Source organism: Micropterus salmoides, unplaced genomic scaffold, assembly GCF_014851395.1.
Source record: "Micropterus salmoides isolate LMB-PRFRI ecotype aquatic unplaced genomic scaffold, ASM1485139v1 Ms_hic_scaffold_2, whole genome shotgun sequence".
In the NCBI taxonomy this organism is placed as follows: domain Eukaryota; kingdom Metazoa; phylum Chordata; class Actinopteri; order Centrarchiformes; family Centrarchidae; genus Micropterus; species Micropterus salmoides.
Genome location: NW_024041150.1, coordinates 11,190,899 through 11,209,772, shown reverse-complemented (window position 1 = coordinate 11,209,772; position 18,874 = coordinate 11,190,899). Strand labels below are relative to the sequence as shown.

The window sequence follows — 18,874 nt, the reverse complement described above, 5'->3', positions numbered from 1 at the left end:
TCTGAGTAATGACACGTCACCTAACGTCACTACCGCACCTGCGCAGCCATCTTGAGCCTCTAGCAAGCAACAGACAGAGAAAGGCAGAAAAAGGAGTAAAATATAACAGACTAACCTGAGAAAACAGGGGTATGTCCGCTAGAATCAAGTGTATATGAAACAGTAAAGGTCAGATAGTGTGGAACGAGCAGGGGACAGTAACGGACACGGTAAAGCAGCCATCTAAGTGCCTTCGATACCCGGACCTACAAGTCATCTTTTTTGCCGGAGTGGGAAGGAGTCGAGTCGCCGACAGAAAAACACGTCCAGAGTAAAACCATGAATCCCGAATAGTGAGTTTTAACGTTAACTTTCCTCACACGCTTCACCGTGAGACGGTCGCTGGTGTAATCAGTTAGAAATGATATTTACATGTTATGTGGTGTGTGGCGTAACCGTGTGTAAACAATGCTATTACATTTATTGGCAAACTTTAGCTAGCTGGAGCGCGTGAGCAGGGTGCGGACAGCTTCTTTAATGTGACAGTCTCGCGAATGTGTTTTTCTCTAAAGGTCAGCTGACAGCTCGCTCGTGCCTCCTATAAACGAAGAATCCAGTGTGTAAAACTAGAGTACAAAAAGGAGGAAACGCTGCCGTCGTTCACTCTAGAAACTAGAATGGAAACGAGCAAGTCAGCGTTACGTTGACAGTAACGTTACACGTAGTAGTGAAGTACCAAATGTGGGATGGCTGACCTGCATACAGAAAGCCTGTTGTGTTTTTTCATAAGTATGGGGACATGTACATACTGTAGCGTTACACACATCCTCCAGTAAGTCAAATAATTCAGATATCCAGTAAGTTACTCGCCTTAAATTCGCCATGAACGTAACACATCTTGTAAAGGTTAATGGCTTCCCTTTTACTACCAAGCTTACGAGCAGAATGGACTGTTTGCATATCAGTTATTTGTAGATTTATTTTTACTACCGTTGATATGCATGCCTGTTTGGTTGGTGCCGAATTAAATTGTCTTGTGACTGCTATGTAACGTTAATATCGCAGATAATGCAAACACGGGCTTCTCTCCATTCCTTAGCGTGTGGTGGCTAACGTTAAACGATACGGCAGGTAGCATCTGCTTGCCGCTGACCTGCAGCCCTGAAATGAGAGGACACCCGCGTGTCACCGAATCCCTAGGTCTGTGCTGAACCGTCTCACTGTCTCTGCTGTTGTCCCAGAGCCAACAGCTGGAACCCTGTCTAACTAGCTTAGCTAACACCTCCACACCCTTAGCAGACAGTCTTTACTTTACTGTACAATCTTGTTTCTGGTTAAATATGCCTTAACATTGCTCAAACCAGGTTAGGGTAATTAAATTCACAGTATGTACTAGGGCTGGGCAAAAAAACAATGATGATTATTATCGCTATATAATTTTCCTCAATGACAATATAATAAATGTTCAATATATCGTCAATAAATATCTGGTTTAATTAATTTGAATCACGAACAAATATTTTTAATGTTCTACCTCAGATTTGTTAAGTGATCCCGTGTTTGTCACATTCTGAGCATCCAGAAAAGTTTAACCACATAATTAACCATCTGGTTTCTTCAATTTTCACTCAGGAGCAAAAATCAGCCTTTAAACGTGAAAGAAATAATGATTTGACATTTACCATGATAATTATCGATATCGAATGATATGAAATGTTTTTATCGTGGTAACATTTTTGGCCGTATCGCCCAGCCCTAGTATGTACCTCTTTTCAGTTAAACAGTGGCTCATTGGCAGTAATTCTTACTGTAAGAATTAAGTCCAGGGTCCAAAATTAACTTTCTGGTCTACTTGTCAATGAGTGGTAAGAAAAAATTACTGGCCAAAGTGTTTTTCAGCTGGTCATAAAACTGCATAAGACAGATGTTTGGAATGTTATGGGAGTATAAACTATTTTGACTAATTCTGACACCATCATTGTCATGATTTTCAGAATTTCTACAAACCGCGTGAAAACAATTGATTGATTAATGGAGAAAATAATCAGCATATTAATCTATAATGAAAATAATCATTAGTCACAGTCTGAATAGTTCCAAATGCGCTACAAAAGTAAAATCCTGTTTTTAGCCTACAGTTATGCTTCAGTAATAATCTAATGATATAAAATATGTAATAATGTAAAACCGTTACATGGGACATTTTCTGCAGTGAATACTTCTATTTTAGTACACTTTCCTGATCATACTTACATACCTTTACTTAAATAACATTTTCAGTGCAGGACTTTTATTTACAACGGAGTAGTTTTTACAGTGTTGTATTTGTAAGCAGTAAAGGATCTGAGTAGTTCCTCAACTAGTCTGTCTCTGTCTACCAAGGTAAACGAACACTTAATGATATGAATTAACATAGTTACTGTGTTGCTAACATGTTAAGTTAGCACACCCACACCCTTATTGTACCTGTGTGTTACTGGCTGAGCCCCCCCCTCCCCACCTTTAAGGCAGGTGGCCTTTTGGGTAGCCTGTGTATGTGATGCAGACTAGCAGGTTTGTTGTGGGAAGCGGTGTGTGTGAGAAGTACCAGCACGCTGCTGCTGTCACATACAAGTGTATGCTATAAGGGTAGTTAAGTTGCTTTTAGTCAACTGTAACGTGGCTAGATAAGCTGTATAGCTACTGGAAAGCTGCGTGTTGTGTTTACTGTCACAGAAGAGAATAAAAAAGTAGGTCTGCAACCTGCCATTGGCTGCTGACCTTATTCAATTGCCAACTTAGATTTTTACTCTTGTTTAGCGAGTGGCGAGTGCTAATTTAGTACTGTTGTTAAGGCATTCAAATACTGGCGTATTGCCAATAAGAAAAAATAAATAACACAAATGCCACTATTGCCCCGTGGTAGGACTCTTGACCTGTCGATAATTCCTGAATAACTGCAGCCTGCCCTTGTTTTACAAGTCTTGCACGGACTGACTAAAATGCACAAGTGAAGGCACGCTGTAGCGTCGTAGTGTGGTGTCATATCCACAGTGATAAACAGTCCTATAACACAGTTATTGCTTTTGGCACGGTTGAGAGGCTGCTTTAACAAGGTGGAGAGAAGAACTCGCCTTCCAGTCGGTTTTTGTCTCGTTCTGCTCATCGACACATTTGGTTGTAGCCGTCATAAATTTATATATGTTTGAAGTATTTCCGCAGACATACCCCACTTCAAGTTGACCAATGTGGGCATCCACTAATCTTTGTCCATAATCGCAACTAACTGGTAATTGTTTGGGTCACAAGTCGCATACCTGTTCACTGCAAATACACAAACGTTACACACCTATCACCTAACATGATACTCTGTATCTTTGTAGGCATGTTGCGTGCACCTGATTTGGGCTGGTTATCCATCTGGTGCCACTTTCTAGAAATGTAGCCCAGGCAAAGAGTGCAACTAGTGGGGTTACTTATGGTTAACAGAATCATTTACTGATGCTGATCTGTCTGCATCTATCAAGATCAACCGTTGTTAAATTACTCAGAAACCCCTCCCCAATGGATAGTTTGACCACATATCTTGTGAAAAAGGCTTCAGATCGTCTGGCCCATGATCAATTTATATACAGACCTGACAGGGTGTTATGATAACCATTTATTAATAACTAATTAACGTTTATAACTGCAGACTTAAAAACCATTCAATAGATTTGGCATCCCAATAGATGGTGATGTTCTTATTAATAGCTTTTGACTGATTCGTGAAGCATGTGAATTATGTATTAACCATTAATAAAGCCATTAAGTCACAAATTATAAACCCCTTTTATAAAAGTTGTAAAGTAAAAAAATGTGGAAATAATGTTGCCAGTGTGATGTCTGAGTGATAGTAGAATATTAAAACATAGGGCTGAACAATTAATCCAAATCTTATCAAAATCCCTACTGCAAAATTCATATCCCAGGAGGCACAATATAATTAAAAAAATAATATATTGTTATTGGTGGAATGTGTATCAAAATACCATTTTAAATAAAATATTGTGCTGCAGAGATGTCCTGGCCTACTAATCATATTAGGCTTAAGAAGACATCTTTGTTTGGTACAGATCCCTGCAAAATAAATAAAGAATAATTATGAAAAAATGATCATTCCCTCAAATATTGCAAATTGTGTCACAATTGCAATATCAGACCATCTTTGCAACAGTGTTTTACCCTGCTTAATAAATATTTGGTACTGACGGAAATGTGTCCGCAGCACTGAGGACCAGAATTTTGCTTCACATCTCTGGTCAGAACTGATTGACCAGTCCTGGTGGCCCTCAGCATCAGTCCATATCAACCCCGCTGCGGCCGTGTAGAAATGTGACCTGGCTAATTGCAGCAGTGTTGTTGAGATATTGTCAGTCGATCGAGTTTCGGGCAGTGATACACGGCAGGTCTCAGTTTCCTATGACACAAGAATAGTAGTGGCATTGGGCAATTCTCTACAGCTGTCTGTGCTGTGTGTCAAATTCATGTGCTGTTTTCCTCTCAGTGATTGGCTGGCATGGAGGAGGATGTTCTACCATTTTGGGAAAACCTGCTGAGAAGCAGGAGTGAGCATCCACAGGAAAACATGTTTATACTCCTCAGAATAATGTTTAGATATCTGTGCTGGAGGTCAGGTCTGGGCACTGATATCAAAAAGTTTCTAATGATACTCTCAATTCTAGGGCCGGATTAAACTGCCGATCTACAGGATATCATGTTACCTTACATAAAAATGATCCCTGTCAGTTCACATGTATGCAAATTTAAAACTTGGCAAAAAGAGGGCAGTGGTGTTGGAGTGGCAGATACGCTGAGTTAGCGTATCAGAATCTGTATTGAGGAGAAAAATTTGATCGGTGTATCCGTACTTGAAACTAGATTTTGTCACAGGGACCCTCTTCGTGAAAAGGTCCTCAAGGGCCAAACCTACAAATCATAACATCATGTCTGGTTGAGCGCAATTTCCAGTGGACACTCGTTAAGCCCGGAGGTTCAGGGTCGATGTTCTGTACTTTTCTTATTGTTAACAAATCCCACAAAAAGACTAAAACAATGAGTGCATCCAACAATTAGATACTGTGTGCGTATCTTCTTCCTCTGTGCCATGACATGAGGATAAATAGTTGGAGGTGGCGGGTGAAATCGTTGTGCTGTCCTCCACTTTGGCGGACAAGGAAAGTGCACCACAGAAAGACGCGTAGTAAGTTAGCATATTATGGCAAACGGTGCACGGATGGCTATTGGGTGGGGTAAAAGCTCAGTTTTGTATTGACCATTTTACTCTGTCCCTTTCCGACCTCCTTCCTTCTAATCATGGCTGACGTACACAGTAATATTAATGGATTGATTGAGCATCTTCAATTGACATACCTGGTTGTTAAGTAAGGTGTACTGAGAGACATGGGTCCTTTTGTGCATGCAAACATGCATGTAATGTTTTTGTGTAAATACATTGAACACTGAATGACATTATTAATATTAAAAGATGCCTAAATAAGCTCAATGCTATTTCTTTATTTAGCACATACATTTCAAAACTAGCAGATAAAATTTCTGAATTTCAGACCCTGGTGTCAAAGAGGAACAGTATGTCAGTTGTGCTTGACTATTTTCCATCATGGAAGATTGTAACAAAGGGCCAGAGCAGTCACCCTACCCGGAATCGAACACGGGTCTACAGGGTAGTCGGGGGCGGAATTAGACTCTCAGCACAGTGGGGGCGGGGTGTCATCACAGGGAACACCTGCGACCAAGTAATTTAAACCAAGTTTACATAAAAAATATAAAAGGACATATTAAAAACAAGTCATTAATGCGGGGCAGGCTGCACACTCTGCTGCTGAAACACTTCTGAGAGGATTCCAGTGTGAGTTGACAACAGAACTAAACTGCAGCGCACACGCTGACCAGGGTAATACATAGTAGCCTATGTCCATCCCTCAGAATTCCCATGATGCATGAGGGTGAAGGGAATTTTGTTAAAATTTTCTAATAAGTTTGTCATTTGTTTAAAATATAAATATTACTTTTTACTTACTGTTTTTGTTGGTAATTGTCATTATTGTGCTGGTTTACCATTGAAAGTGAGTGTAGGGACTGTTTCATTTGATAAGAGCTGCTGAATTTTACCGGAACAGGGAACGTGCCTGCACTGTTTTCGTTCTGCGGTGGCGACAAGCAACTGAGCTAATCTTCACGTCCCACGTAAGTGGACCCTACCCAGCAGGGGCCCTGGGTCAGCCGCCCCTATGCACCCATGCTACCTTCACTTATGAGGGTAGTGTTCCAACTTCGATACAATACCTTGAAAAATATCGATATTTGATACCATTTTCGATGCCACGGGGGAAAATTGACACAACCTTGATTAAATGACTAGATCATTTTGTAATTAAATTCAGTCAATTAGGTGAAGTTGATAGTAGTGTGTGTTAAGCAGAACAGCATCAGTTAATTTAATTTTGACCTTAGTTAAAAAAAAATGCAGCAACCATGGACCATCGCTACACTACCCAAAAGGAGTAAAGTCTGGGACTCACACTGTGTGTCGCAGCAAGGTACCATTTACACTGGGGACACTATATACATTGTGAATTGTCACCAGCCACCTGAATTTTGTGTTTCCCAAGTATAAATAAAAACATTTCCACCATAAATTGGTGCAGAAACTTTTTTCCAGAATGCAAGAAATTAAGTGTTTAACTCTCAAATTTGCATCGTACAGTTGCTTTTATTGCATTAAAATCATCTTACCTATTTTGTTATTTGGCTCAGGACTGAGTTTAATGTTCATTGAAAAAAGTTATGGTTATAAATACACTATTTGCTGAGACTCAAATGTCACATTTAAGATTTAAATTGAGTTTCACCTCCTCTATAGATATAAAGATTCAATAGATTTATATTATGTATTGTTATTATTATCTTCAATATCAGCAGTGTCAGTGAGTAGGCTGCTAGCCAATCACAGCACAGTAAGGCAGAACTTGCTGCACACACAGCTAGCGTCCAATTTCAAGGACGCGTGCAAGTGACGAGTGCTAGCCAATCAGAGAACAGTTTGGTGGACTTATAAAAACTCTGGCAGGAAAAAACGTGAATCAACCAGAGCGAAGCAGACGAGTGACAAGAAGACAGCACTGTTAGTGAGAGGAGGCGGGGCTATGTGGCACTGCAGCGGTGTGTGTATTTATAACTAGCTGTCAGATAGAAGAGAAGCATTTTTTCTATATCGATACTGTGAAAAATGAGTAGTAAAACAGTTTAAAATATTCAGAATCGATATTGTATCAGCTGAGATATTGTCCATGCTCCCTGTTCTGACCCGCACTGTTTTTCTTTCAGTGACTATCTGTTCAAACTCCTGCTCATAGGAGACTCTGGAGTAGGAAAGTCCTGTCTTCTGCTGCGCTTTGCTGTAAGTAGTAGTGGTTTTGCATTGCTGATGGCCTGTAAATGTCCCTTTTGGTCTTTCCTCATTCTGCTGTTGGCCTGATGGCTCCTGTCCTCCTCACCCTCTCTGCAGGATGACACATACACAGAGAGCTACATCAGCACCATCGGAGTGGACTTTAAGATCCGCACCATTGAACTGGATGGCAAGACCATCAAACTGCAGATTGTGAGTACACACACAAACACATGTTTGTTCCTCTCTCCCTGTAGGGACCTCTCATTGCCATAATGCATTCCCTAGCCCCTCTTAACCATCACAACTACATGTCTAACCCTAACCTAAATGTAATCTGAACCCTAAGACCAAATCTTAGCCCTTAAAAGGAGTTGTGTTTCCTCCATTGGTTAGTGTGCATTTAGGTTAAACACACACACACACACACACACACACAAAAACACTGTAACTCTCCCCTGAGCTAGGGCTTATATCCAACCATTGTCATCAAAACACTGAGGTGTGTGTGTGTGTGTGTGTGTGTGTGTGTGTGTGTTCTGCATTCAGACCGAGCTGTAACTGGATCCCGTTTTAGTTAAAAAAACAAGCTGTGCCACCTCAAAGACATCCATTTTGTTAAGCAGACACAGTTCTGTCTCACACTGCACAGTGTAGTTGTGTTTCTTTGCTTTTATAGATCACTCTGAACACACCTGGAGATGAATTGAGTTACTGTTGTTGTGGTTGGGCAGTCATTTAGTCCATTCCTACTGCAGGTTGAACAACCAGTGACCTGGAGCTTAACATTTCCTGAATTTTTAAGAACCTTGTGTGTGTTTCCATGCTATTTATAAACTGGCATTTCAGATGTATGTCAGAAAAAGGCAACAGCAGTTGTTGTTAACATGTGGTCAACGTGGAGGTTCTACACAGTGAGTGAAGAAGACCCAACACTCGCTATCTGTAATACCTGTAAGGTCAACATAAGCCGTGTTTCCCCACACAGACTTTTATTTGGTTACCCATTTTAGTTGGGTTTTCTGGGTGACTTTATAAAACTGCTGACGAATAAAGTCGGCAGAGCAGCCAGCTACAGGGAGAGAGAGACAGAGAGAGACAGGTGTAGGTGTGTGTGTGTGAAGGGAAAAGCAAAGTCAGCAGATTAAAGCACTTTCTGAATAAAGGTGGAGAATTAAGAAGAAATAAAATGACAAGATTAATAATTTCCTTCTAGAAATTAAATAGGGTAATGTATTCTTTAAAATATTTAAAATATACAAATCCCCCTGTAACTTTTTATTTTGAGATGGTTGAGTAAGAGAGAGAAGGTCCTGTAACCTGCTGCAGTTTTGGAGAAAATTACAGTGTTTCCCCCATATGCATTCAGGGGCAGTGGTCCGCCGCTGCTGAATCATGACCGCCGCTACTAAAATTTCCCACGATCATTAAACTACGCGCTACAAATGTTTTCACTTGTACACTGTGCGAGCACGGCAGCACTCAGTGCTTAGCCAGCTTCCTCTCATCGTTTTATACAAAACATCTACGTGACAGATGGTGTTACAAGAGCAGCGTAACTCCTGTAAGGAATCAGGAGGTGAGTAGCAAGTGTATGATTGTCCGAGTGGCAGAAAGTGACGGTGAGCGCGAGCAGAGAAAAAATATTCTGGCAGTAAATGTCCTGTGTCGGATGCAGTGTGTTAGCTTCTCAAGACCAAGAAAAGTTTCTGTTGTTTCCCACCTGCTGGAAAAGTGAAGCCTGTTAGCACAAGCAAACATCTCTCCTCCTCTTCAGACTGCACAGAGCTCTGTCCTGTACAGACTGATTCAATTATTTTTCAGTTTCAGGTGAGTCTGAAAAAGTGGTTGTTAGGAAAAGAAAGGACGGTGGTGACTGTAGAGGTGCTGAGGTTAGGAAAGCAAATTAGTGATGCTAACTAGTCCTTTTAAGCTAATCTTTTTGGATTTTAGTGTGCAAATAAAATGCACCTCATGTTGCCTATTTTTTATATTAATGTCTACAGATGTCAAAAGCTGTAAAATGAAGACACAAAAGGCAAACATGAGCAGTCTATAATGATTCTGAGGTCATATTAACAGGGTTTTCCTGCCGTTGAGGCTTAGGGGGTGATGCCCAAAACATGCGGTGCCATCACTGTAAAATCACTGTGGAGAGCATCAAATTACTTTCCCCAAAACTTAAGGTTGTAGTTCCTCCCTAGTAGACTGATCTTTGGGTGTTGGTTATTTATTATCTGCTCTAGCTTTTCCAACTATTTGTCCGGGATATGGTGAAAATAATGGCCCAATATGATGTGAAATTACATATCTGTCATTGGAAAACATAAAAACCCCTGACTACCAAGACCAACACCAAAACATTCATCTAAAGCTCACATTAAACTGGACATGTTGTGTTGGTTTAATATTCAGACAAAAATTTTGCTTCACCTCCGCTCCACTGAATTACAATGTTTTTTAATAGTTAATTTTTCATCAGTTGAATGGACCCCAGGAAGAATACATGGTGCTGATGGGGATCAATAAAGAAAGAATTTTCCATTAATGAAAAATAGCAAAAATGTTTGTGTTTGCCATTTATAGTTGTTAGAAAGAAAATCCACAACAGAGTTTATAATGCTATTAGAATGTGGCCAGGGACACAGCCTCACAGTCAGCTGCTAACCACATCAAAGCATACCTTTATTTTTTTCTTCTACTCAAATACTAAATAAAATACTGTTTATTTTCAAATAACAGCAGTGTTGTGTCCAGCATGAACAAAGAAGATCACTAATAATAACATCTATTAGCTTGTAAATTAACATGGGAAATTCAGCATAATATACATTTACACATCGTTAATTCCACCATCACACCTGGCCTGCTGCTCACACTCATTATTTACCATTAAGTATTTCCAGTGCCTTCTATTTCTTTTCACAGCTATGGCTGATGAAACTCTACACGCTCACAGATTTTCACATTAAAAGCATGCTACTAGAGGGGAGGGGTTGTGGACTGACTGGAAGACTTTTAATGTGAAACATTTGTACAGGAAGTGTTGGGTTTCATTTACAGCAGCTTAAGAACAATAAGGTAAAGACGCTTTTCCTTAAAACATAATAGCAAGAGAAAAGGAAGTAAAAATAATACATTGTAAATGTTCATAAATGAAGGAAGAGTATATATTTTAAATTGAACTGATGCTGAGTTCTCGAGAGTGAATCAGTCGGGCTCTGCTTCTTAAACCAGCTCCTGTCCTGGGTTGACTCAAAATGAACTGAAATAAGCTGATCTGAATCAAAGTAAATGTATCTTACTATTTGATCTTGCTTCTAAGTCAAATACACTTAAGCACCTGAGGTCTTTTGATTTTCACAAAGGAGTTTGAGGAGGGAATTGTTCATTCATTTATTCATGTTCTTTATGAAATTGTATGTTGTTGTATTGATTCTAATCTGTTCTCCCTGCTCTAATTTTCTACCTCTGTCTCTCTCAGTGGGACACTGCAGGTCAGGAGAGGTTTCGTACCATCACCTCCAGTTACTACCGCGGGGCCCATGGCATCATAGTTGTATATGATGTGACAGATCAGGTGGGTCAGCAGTCTTGACTGCTTCCTCATGAGGAAATCAGTCCAATGCGTTATGATAGTATTGTTATGTTACTTTGCTGAGTAAATAATTAGTACTCAAATATTTTGCAGTTCCACCCTGTTCAAGTTTCTTTATGAATGAAAGGTTGGTCAAGCTTTACATGGAAACATTTGCAGGATACTTTTGATTTGGTAGCATAAAATATAGAGCTAATTCATGGCCAGTACAGTATATTCATTTGAATTTGAGTTTAGCTTTAGTGTATTATTTCCTGTATTTCAGAGGAATTCTTCTCTTGCAGTAATTCGGCTCTCACTGCCCAGATATACGGGTGTTAAAAGACCCCTGTGAACTTACCTGCATTGAGCTCCAGTGTTTGTTGTGCTGATACTGTTGTCATTGTGCAGGAGTCCTACAACAATGTCAAGCAGTGGCTTCAGGAAATTGACCGCTACGCCAGTGAAAATGTCAACAAGCTTCTGGTGGGCAACAAGTGTGACCTGACCACCAAAAAAGTAGTGGACTACACAACAGCCAAGGTACGGCTGTTCTCTGCATGAAGCAACAGCACGAGGTGTCTACGAGAGAGGGATGCACATTTTAGACAGTTATTAGGTGTTCAAGCACGAGTCCTTCACCGTAGCACAAGGTGAATTTCACAGTGGAGGTATGCACTGCTGCACACACCAGCAGGTGGCGCTATAATCAAATAAGTTTTGGCCTCTAACCCTCACAAAGTACATTGTACATTCACAAACCTTATATCCACACATTCTTCTAGGCGATGAGTCTGACTTGCATGAAACTTTGTGAGCAGAATCTATGGACCCTCTTGTTGAAAAATCATCAAATGCTAAAATAAGTTAAAGAATGGTGCACAGATGCCAAAAGTTACACGTCCACCAGCAGGTGGCGCTATAATCTATGTAAGAAAAAAAAAAATCTCCAAAAGAGCTCCACTGTGAAATAAAAGGTAGACCCTCCATTTGAATCCAGAAGACGTGGAGATGTGAATCCATGTAAAGTCAGACTCAGCAAATTCTTCGTCATGCGGTAGTCAGTGCTGTAAATGTATAAGTAATAAGTAAATACATTAAAGTATTTACTTATTTACTAGGCTTACATTTCCTTAATGGATGATAGTGGTGATATAGCTGCCGTATTAGACTGTAGCCTATGTTACATTTGAAATATATTTGTTCACCTTTAATCTGACGGGGAAAAACAGCGATACTGTTTGCATCCACCAATAGGCTTTGTGCAAGGGTTGCTGCTAAGGATTTTTTGTTATTGATTAGTGGATTCTTTTTTCACTTAGTTTATTTATTTTTTGGCCTAGAATAGCACATCCAGTTCAGTATGTATGGAGCTGTGTGTGTCTGCCCTGCTGTCAGATCTACAGCCAGTGTTGGTCTCTTCATGTTTCACCACGAGTTTCCTCCTTCTCTTCTGGCAGGAGTTTGCTGACTCTTTGGCCATCCCCTTCCTGGAGACGAGCGCCAAGAATGCCACCAACGTAGAGCAGGCTTTCATGACCATGGCCGCAGAGATCAAGAAACGCATGGGCCCCGGGGCCACAGCCGGCGGCGACAAGCCCAACTTAAAAATCGAGAGCACCCCTGTTAGGCAGTCTGGAGGGGGCTGCTGTTAAAGGACCCCTCGCTCCCATCACCACGATCATCACCTCCACACCTCCACCATCTCCACTGAAATCTCCCTTTCATCTCCTTCTGTGTTCCCGTCCCATCATCTCTGCCACGCCCACACCCCACCATTCCTCCAGAACACCCTGTAACCCACACCCAACTCCCTGACTCCCCCTCTATAAGCTGACCTGGAGATCCAGGGATGGTTGGCCAAACAGAGGTGTAAACTGTTAGTGTTAAGATCAGAAAACAGATTGATTCAGACCTGTACGCCCACCAAACAACAGAGAGGAGAGCAAGCAGTCTGTGGCGGGGGGGACAGAACAGACACCAAGGCAACTTTTCCTTTCTTCAGAAAGGAAACACACACGGGGGAAGATTAGTATTGATTTAGAGTGGAATGGAGGCAGTGGAAGCTTATCTCAACACACACACACTGTAATGGGACGGAGGGGTTACAGAGATTTAAGCCTTTTGGCCAAACACTTTTATCCTCAGGCTGTCTGCTTTGGCTGATTCCATCTTATGGCCACCCTCCATCTCACCCCAGCCCAAACTTTTCATCCCTAGAATTATTAACCTGCGCGTGCGCACACACACACACACACACACACAGACACAGGTGCAGTGTGCTTGAGAAACGCACCTTAGATGCTCTGTACACAGTAAGAAGTGTTCCTGAATAACACTGACTCATCATCACCATTTATTGCTGAAGACCCAGGGAAAGCCCTTACAGTGAGCCTCCATCTGACCTCTTCCTCAGCTTCCACTCACACGTTCTTCAGGTGTGTTCAGACAGAAAGCAAAGGGAATTTTCGATTTAGGTCGTTCATGTGAATTTGACCCCAAACAGCCAATGAACAGTACTTTCTCTCTCCTTTCCCCCCTCTGTATGTTTATGAAGTAGATTCATAAAGCAACAAGACGTATTTGATCACGTTGAAGCATTTTCTACTTCCTCAGATGTGTCTTTGCCTCAGTTTGTGCTGCCCAGGGTGAATCTGCATCTATTCATGTCAACTCAAGTTCTGTCTGAACACACTTTTAAGGTCACAGTATGCTTCAAACACACCAGGAGGTACTGTACAGGGAAGTAGTTGTGTGAAGAATGAAAAAAGAGAACTTGCTTCAGCATCTTCACACGTAGCTAGTTGCTACATAAAGTGAGCGTTGTTCTCAGACCAAAGTTACAGAAATTGTCTGATGCAATCCCCCAATTCCACCATGGAAATGGTTTTAAATGTTAGACAGCATGACAAGCATTTCATTAGAAGCAAACTGAAGCCTTGAATGCCTGGTCACATCAGAAAGTGGCAAAGCAATGTTTTATTTCACATTCTCACAAAACAAGCTAGGAAGGGCTGCAACTAATGATCATTTTCATTGTTGATTATTTGTTCAATTCATCGATTAGTTGTTTGATCGACAACATGGTGAAAAATGTCTATCACTGTTTCCCTAGATGATGTCCTCTAATGTCTTTTTCTGTCCACAACTCAGAGATTCAGTTAACTGTCATAGAGGAGCAAAGAAACCCGAACATATTCACATTTAAGAAGCTGGAATCAAAACATATTTCAATCCACTCCAAATAGTTGGTGATTAATCTAATAGTCAAAAACTAATCAAGTATTCAATTAATCCTTGCAGCTCTACTTATGAGGCTAGTTGGCAAACTACAGTGGCTGGTAAGCTAACTTCTGAACAGCTGCAGTTAGCAAGCCAGCTAGCTTGGTTGCTAAAAGTAAGTTAACGCAGTTTACCATCGATTCCTGTCTGCAAACCACGTCTCTTTTGTGGAACATTGTTATATAAAAAAAGGATTGTATAACACAGCTAATATGATAGCCTCCTCCATTTCTTCAGCTCTCTGTTCCCTCAAAAGTAGAACTGCCAAGATGGTCAATGGCACAAAATCAGGTGTCAAAAAGTTCATCAAAGTTACTCTAGGGAAAGCTTTGGGAAGATTTACTTTGCCCAGTTCCATTTAAATAAATTGGTTCCAGCTCAAAATGTTGCCGTTTATCTGAATCCGTAATGAGATCACAGACAGGAGAAAGAGCTACATGCAACCACAGATTGTAGTTAGTTTTGATGGAAGCATTAACCATGGGATTTAACCAGACTCCCTGCTCAGCATTTTCAGTAGAAGAAGATGAAGGGAGAAGAAGTGATGAGGGTGGAGTTTGTGAAAACAATATGTGGTGTTAGTTTTTCTTGTGTAGTCTTCAAAGGAATAATTGCATATGTAAAACAAAGCAACATGACATCATGCTGTAACATAAGGGCAGTGACTTCCTGGAATGACACTAAACATTACAGCCCAGGCGCAGAGAACGCTGGAGGAATGACAGACTCGGTTTGACTTACTCTGACAAATGGAAGCAGTTGGCAATATTCTGCATTGATCTTACAATTACTATTTTATTATTGTTGTGGTTTTAGTGTTTTTTTTATTTTCTCATTGATACTTGTAATAGAGACAACTGTCGGCATTACTACAGTTAGCTTAAACTCTCTTGTTGATTATGTGACATACTGTCGTTTGGTTCTCGCTCGTTTGCAGATGAAGCTGAGGTAGAGATGTGGTGTGGGTGTGTCTCTTGGCTGAGGGGTGGGGTCTTTCAAAAGCTGCTGTTCCTTCCCTCAGATCCTTCTTTTTGTTCATCTGAGTTGTCTCCCATTGGCATACGTTTCACATCTGTCTTTTATGTCCCTGGGCATTTGTGGTTCCTTATCAGCTGATTCAGTACTCTAGTGTGTGCGCTTGTGTGATCCTTTTTACACTTTAGTCCTTAACCATAGTTACTAAGGTCTCAGTAAATGGTTTAAATGAACTAGGTCTCCCAAAAAACGTCCCACGTTCTGAATGGCCACTCTTAACGGCAAGGTCCAAAGGCCGCCGCCAGAGAGAGGGGCGAGATGTGATGAGTCGCACCAATGGGGATAACAGTGCACACTCTTCAACAGCCTCTTGAAAAGGCATTCAAGGCGTTGTACTGACGTTGACGGTACACAAACAAACTGACCAAAGTAGCCATGTGAAGAATGGAGATGAGAGAGAAGTTCAGACCCTGCATCATTTCACACACCTCCGCACACATTTTTGGATGCCGTCCCTCCTGGTTTCAGACGCTGTTAGGGGATTCATCCAGCACTTTAGAGTGTGAAATGTTGTCACTGATATCAAAATAATCTTCCGGAGCTTTCATTGTCCTTATCAGTAAAAGCTCTGGAAAAAGCCAGTATGTGGACCTTGAGTTAAGATGATTTTGTCAATGTACTGGTATTTATTTTTCATGGCTACAGGGGCTTATTTCTCTGAAGAAAATGTTATCAATGCCAAAGTCTCAAATGTAAAACAGTTAGATGTGGGCTCTGTATCGTTGTTATCGTGTAGCAATACCTTAGATTTAGTACAGATACCGTGCAAGAAACTACAAATATAATAGTCAATTGGCAAAATTATGAGCACATAATCTTGACATTGGAAAATTATGTTTGGGAAAATAAATCTTTACTCAAGGTCCACTTACTGGCTTTTCCAGAGCTTTCAGCTGCATTTAGTGCATTTTTAGTACCTTGGTAACAGTGAAACCAGAGACGGGTATGAGGCTGTTTACATGCCTGGAGCTCTGAGCAGCTCTGTCAGGTGTCAGTGGAATTTCCAGGGAAACTGGCAAAAATATGTGGAACAGAGCCTCATCCCCCCACCCCCCTTATACAGTGGCCTCCACACTGAAGTAAAAATTCTGTTTCTCTGAGCCTCAACTTTTTACGCTGTTAAATGAAGAACTAGGGAATATGGTGATGTTGTGTAGGTCTGGTCACACTTTAAAGGATGAACTCCCTGTACTAGAGTAGCAGTAGGGCCCTCTAAGAACTCACTGTAGTTGCTTTGGCTATCTGTGGTCTCGGACACAGCAGGTCCATGCTGAACAGAAGCCAGTGGCATTGTGTGCCAGAACATAGTCCGTCTCCTCACTTGTGTTGTGTTTGGGGGCGTCTGGAGGTTCAGGGAGTGACTGGTCTTGATTTGCTGACCGGATATGAACTCCCACCTCTCCCCTCCAGACAGCCACGTCACTGCAGCCTGATGAATTCCTCAAGACCCTCCTTGACTGGCCCCCTCCGCTCAGATAAATGAATCCTGGCCAGGCTTTCGTTGTGATTGTGTTTCTCTGCAAGAAAAACTGAAACTCAGCATTTCAGGTACAACACCGCCTCAGGGTGCTGATGAGGCGTCACAAAGAGCATGCAGCTGAACAAGTGCAATTTCAGCTCCTGCAAACTGAATATAGATGAGTCCACATGATGTTGAGAGCGACAGCCTTCCCTTTGTGAAGCCTCACCGCTGATTGATGGCTGAGCGAAGCACAGATGTGACGTCCGCTACTTCTGATCATCTTTGCATCACTCGGAGATGAGTCGTGTGGAAGCATCATTTTACACAGATTTTTAGTCTTGTGTCTTTCAGCCCTGTTGACCTGAACTGGGATGCTGTGCAGGACTGGAATCTGACGTTAAGGGGGAGGGAAGGAAGCAGCAGTAAGTGTGTGTATGTGTGTGTAGGTCGAGGTGGTGTGTTAGATTCCTGACTTTTCGGACATGTTGGCATCACGGCAGTCTCGCTTTAGTAGATGCAGAACAAGCAATCATTTGGAACTTAACCCTCAAGTCTCTCACACACACACAAACTCACACACACACACACACACACTGGATTTTTGTGATTTGATGACTGATTACCTTTTTCCTTTCAGCAAGTCTTGATATTCTACTGATTTTAATGTCTTCATTGAATTGAATCCTCTATTGTCTAGTCAAGGGGTGTATGACGCTGGGTAGGGTGGGGTTAAACAGACACAGGGTGGGGCTTTTGCTTATGAATGTGATTCCGATGAAACAACACTTGACTTTTCTTCTTTAGTTCACTATTTGTATTCATTTGGCATAAAGGGGGTATTTTTCCATGTCATTTGCACACTTGTTCATCGCTGTTCAATGGCTTAATAAAGGCACTCACTAGGTGTTGTTTGTTAATGAAAAGCACCGGACAGGAGCTCGCCTGTCAGTCACCTTCTGTCTCTTTTCTGTTTGGCTTGTTGACTTTGGTGCTGTCTCCCTGCTGAGTTAGATCATGTTTTTTTCTGTACATATTATAAATATATATAATAAAATGATGAAAAAGATCAACATCAACACAAGAGCTCATCTGATTTGTTACTTATAGTGGATTCTTGAGCGCTGAGGGACTGTCTAAAGATGATTGCAGTGGGGGGAGGGGATGACTATAAAAAAAGTGTAAAGAATTTAAGATAATGTAGCATTTAAACCATAAAATGAAACATAATGGAATGATAATTTCATACACTCACCAACTGCCAGAATTATTACCAGATCTGTATAGGGTCGAACACACTTTAATGACCTGTCAAACATAATTGTGTTTTGATGTTATTTTATTTGGGGGGGGGGGGGGATACAAAATAACTCCCAAAAATAACACATCACACAGCCATTAATGTCTAAATCGCTGGCAACAAAAGTGAGTCCACCACTAAGTGAAAATTTCCAAATTGGGCCCAATTAGCCTTTTTTACCTCTGTGGTGTCATGTGGCTCGTTAGTGTTACAAGGTCTCAGGTGTGAATGGGGAGCAGGTGTGTTACATTTGGTGTTGTCGCTCTCACACTCCCTCATACTGTCACTGGAAGTTCAACATGGCACCTCATGGTAAAGAACTCTCTGAGGATCTGAAAAAAAGAATTGTTGCTCTACATAAAGACGGCCTAGGCTATCAGAAGATTACCAAGACCCTGAAACTGAGCTGCAGCACGGTGAATGCCAACGTGTACTGTGACATATTGAAGCAGAGCTTGATCTCCTTTTGGAGACTGGGCCGCAGGGCAGTATTCCAACATGATAACGACCACAAACACACCTCCAAGACGAGCACTGCCTTGCTAAAGAAGCTGAGGGTAAATGGACTGGCCAAGCATGTCTCCAGACCTGAACCCCATTGAGCATCTGTGGAGCGTTCTCAAATGGAAGGTGGAGGAGCGCAAGGTCTCTAACATCCACCAGGTCTGTGATGGCATCATGTAGGAGTGGAAGAGGACTCCAGTGGCAACCTGTGAAGCTCTGGTGACCTCCACATAAATAATATCTACAAAGATTGCAGACCTCTACTAATTATTTTCTAACGCTGCTTATTCAGCTTCCAAAAACATGTCC

At 41.3% G+C, this 18,874-nt stretch overlaps 1 protein-coding gene across 1 annotated transcript; it reads left to right on the top strand.

Annotated features, from left to right (window-relative positions):
- The first annotated feature begins 43 nt into the window (after positions 1-43).
- rab1ba (zRAB1B, member RAS oncogene family a) lies at positions 44-17,845 on the top strand. The gene is made up of 6 exons (XM_038732676.1): positions 44-332; positions 7,345-7,417; positions 7,526-7,621; positions 10,893-10,988; positions 11,397-11,528; positions 12,446-17,845. Exons 1-6 carry the CDS (start codon positions 319-321, stop codon positions 12,638-12,640), a joined length of 606 nt encoding a protein of 201 aa, XP_038588604.1. The 5' UTR covers positions 44-318; the 3' UTR covers positions 12,641-17,845.
- The last annotated feature ends 1,029 nt before the right edge of the window (positions 17,846-18,874 follow it).

Bases quoted from the DNA above. Each gene is read 5' to 3' on its own strand.
- rab1ba (XM_038732676.1), top strand. The intron at 10,989-11,396 runs GTGGGTCAGCAG...GTCATTGTGCAG, and splicing joins TATATGATGTGACAGATCAG to GAGTCCTACAACAATGTCAA. The intron at 11,529-12,445 runs GTACGGCTGTTC...CTCTTCTGGCAG, and splicing joins TGGACTACACAACAGCCAAG to GAGTTTGCTGACTCTTTGGC.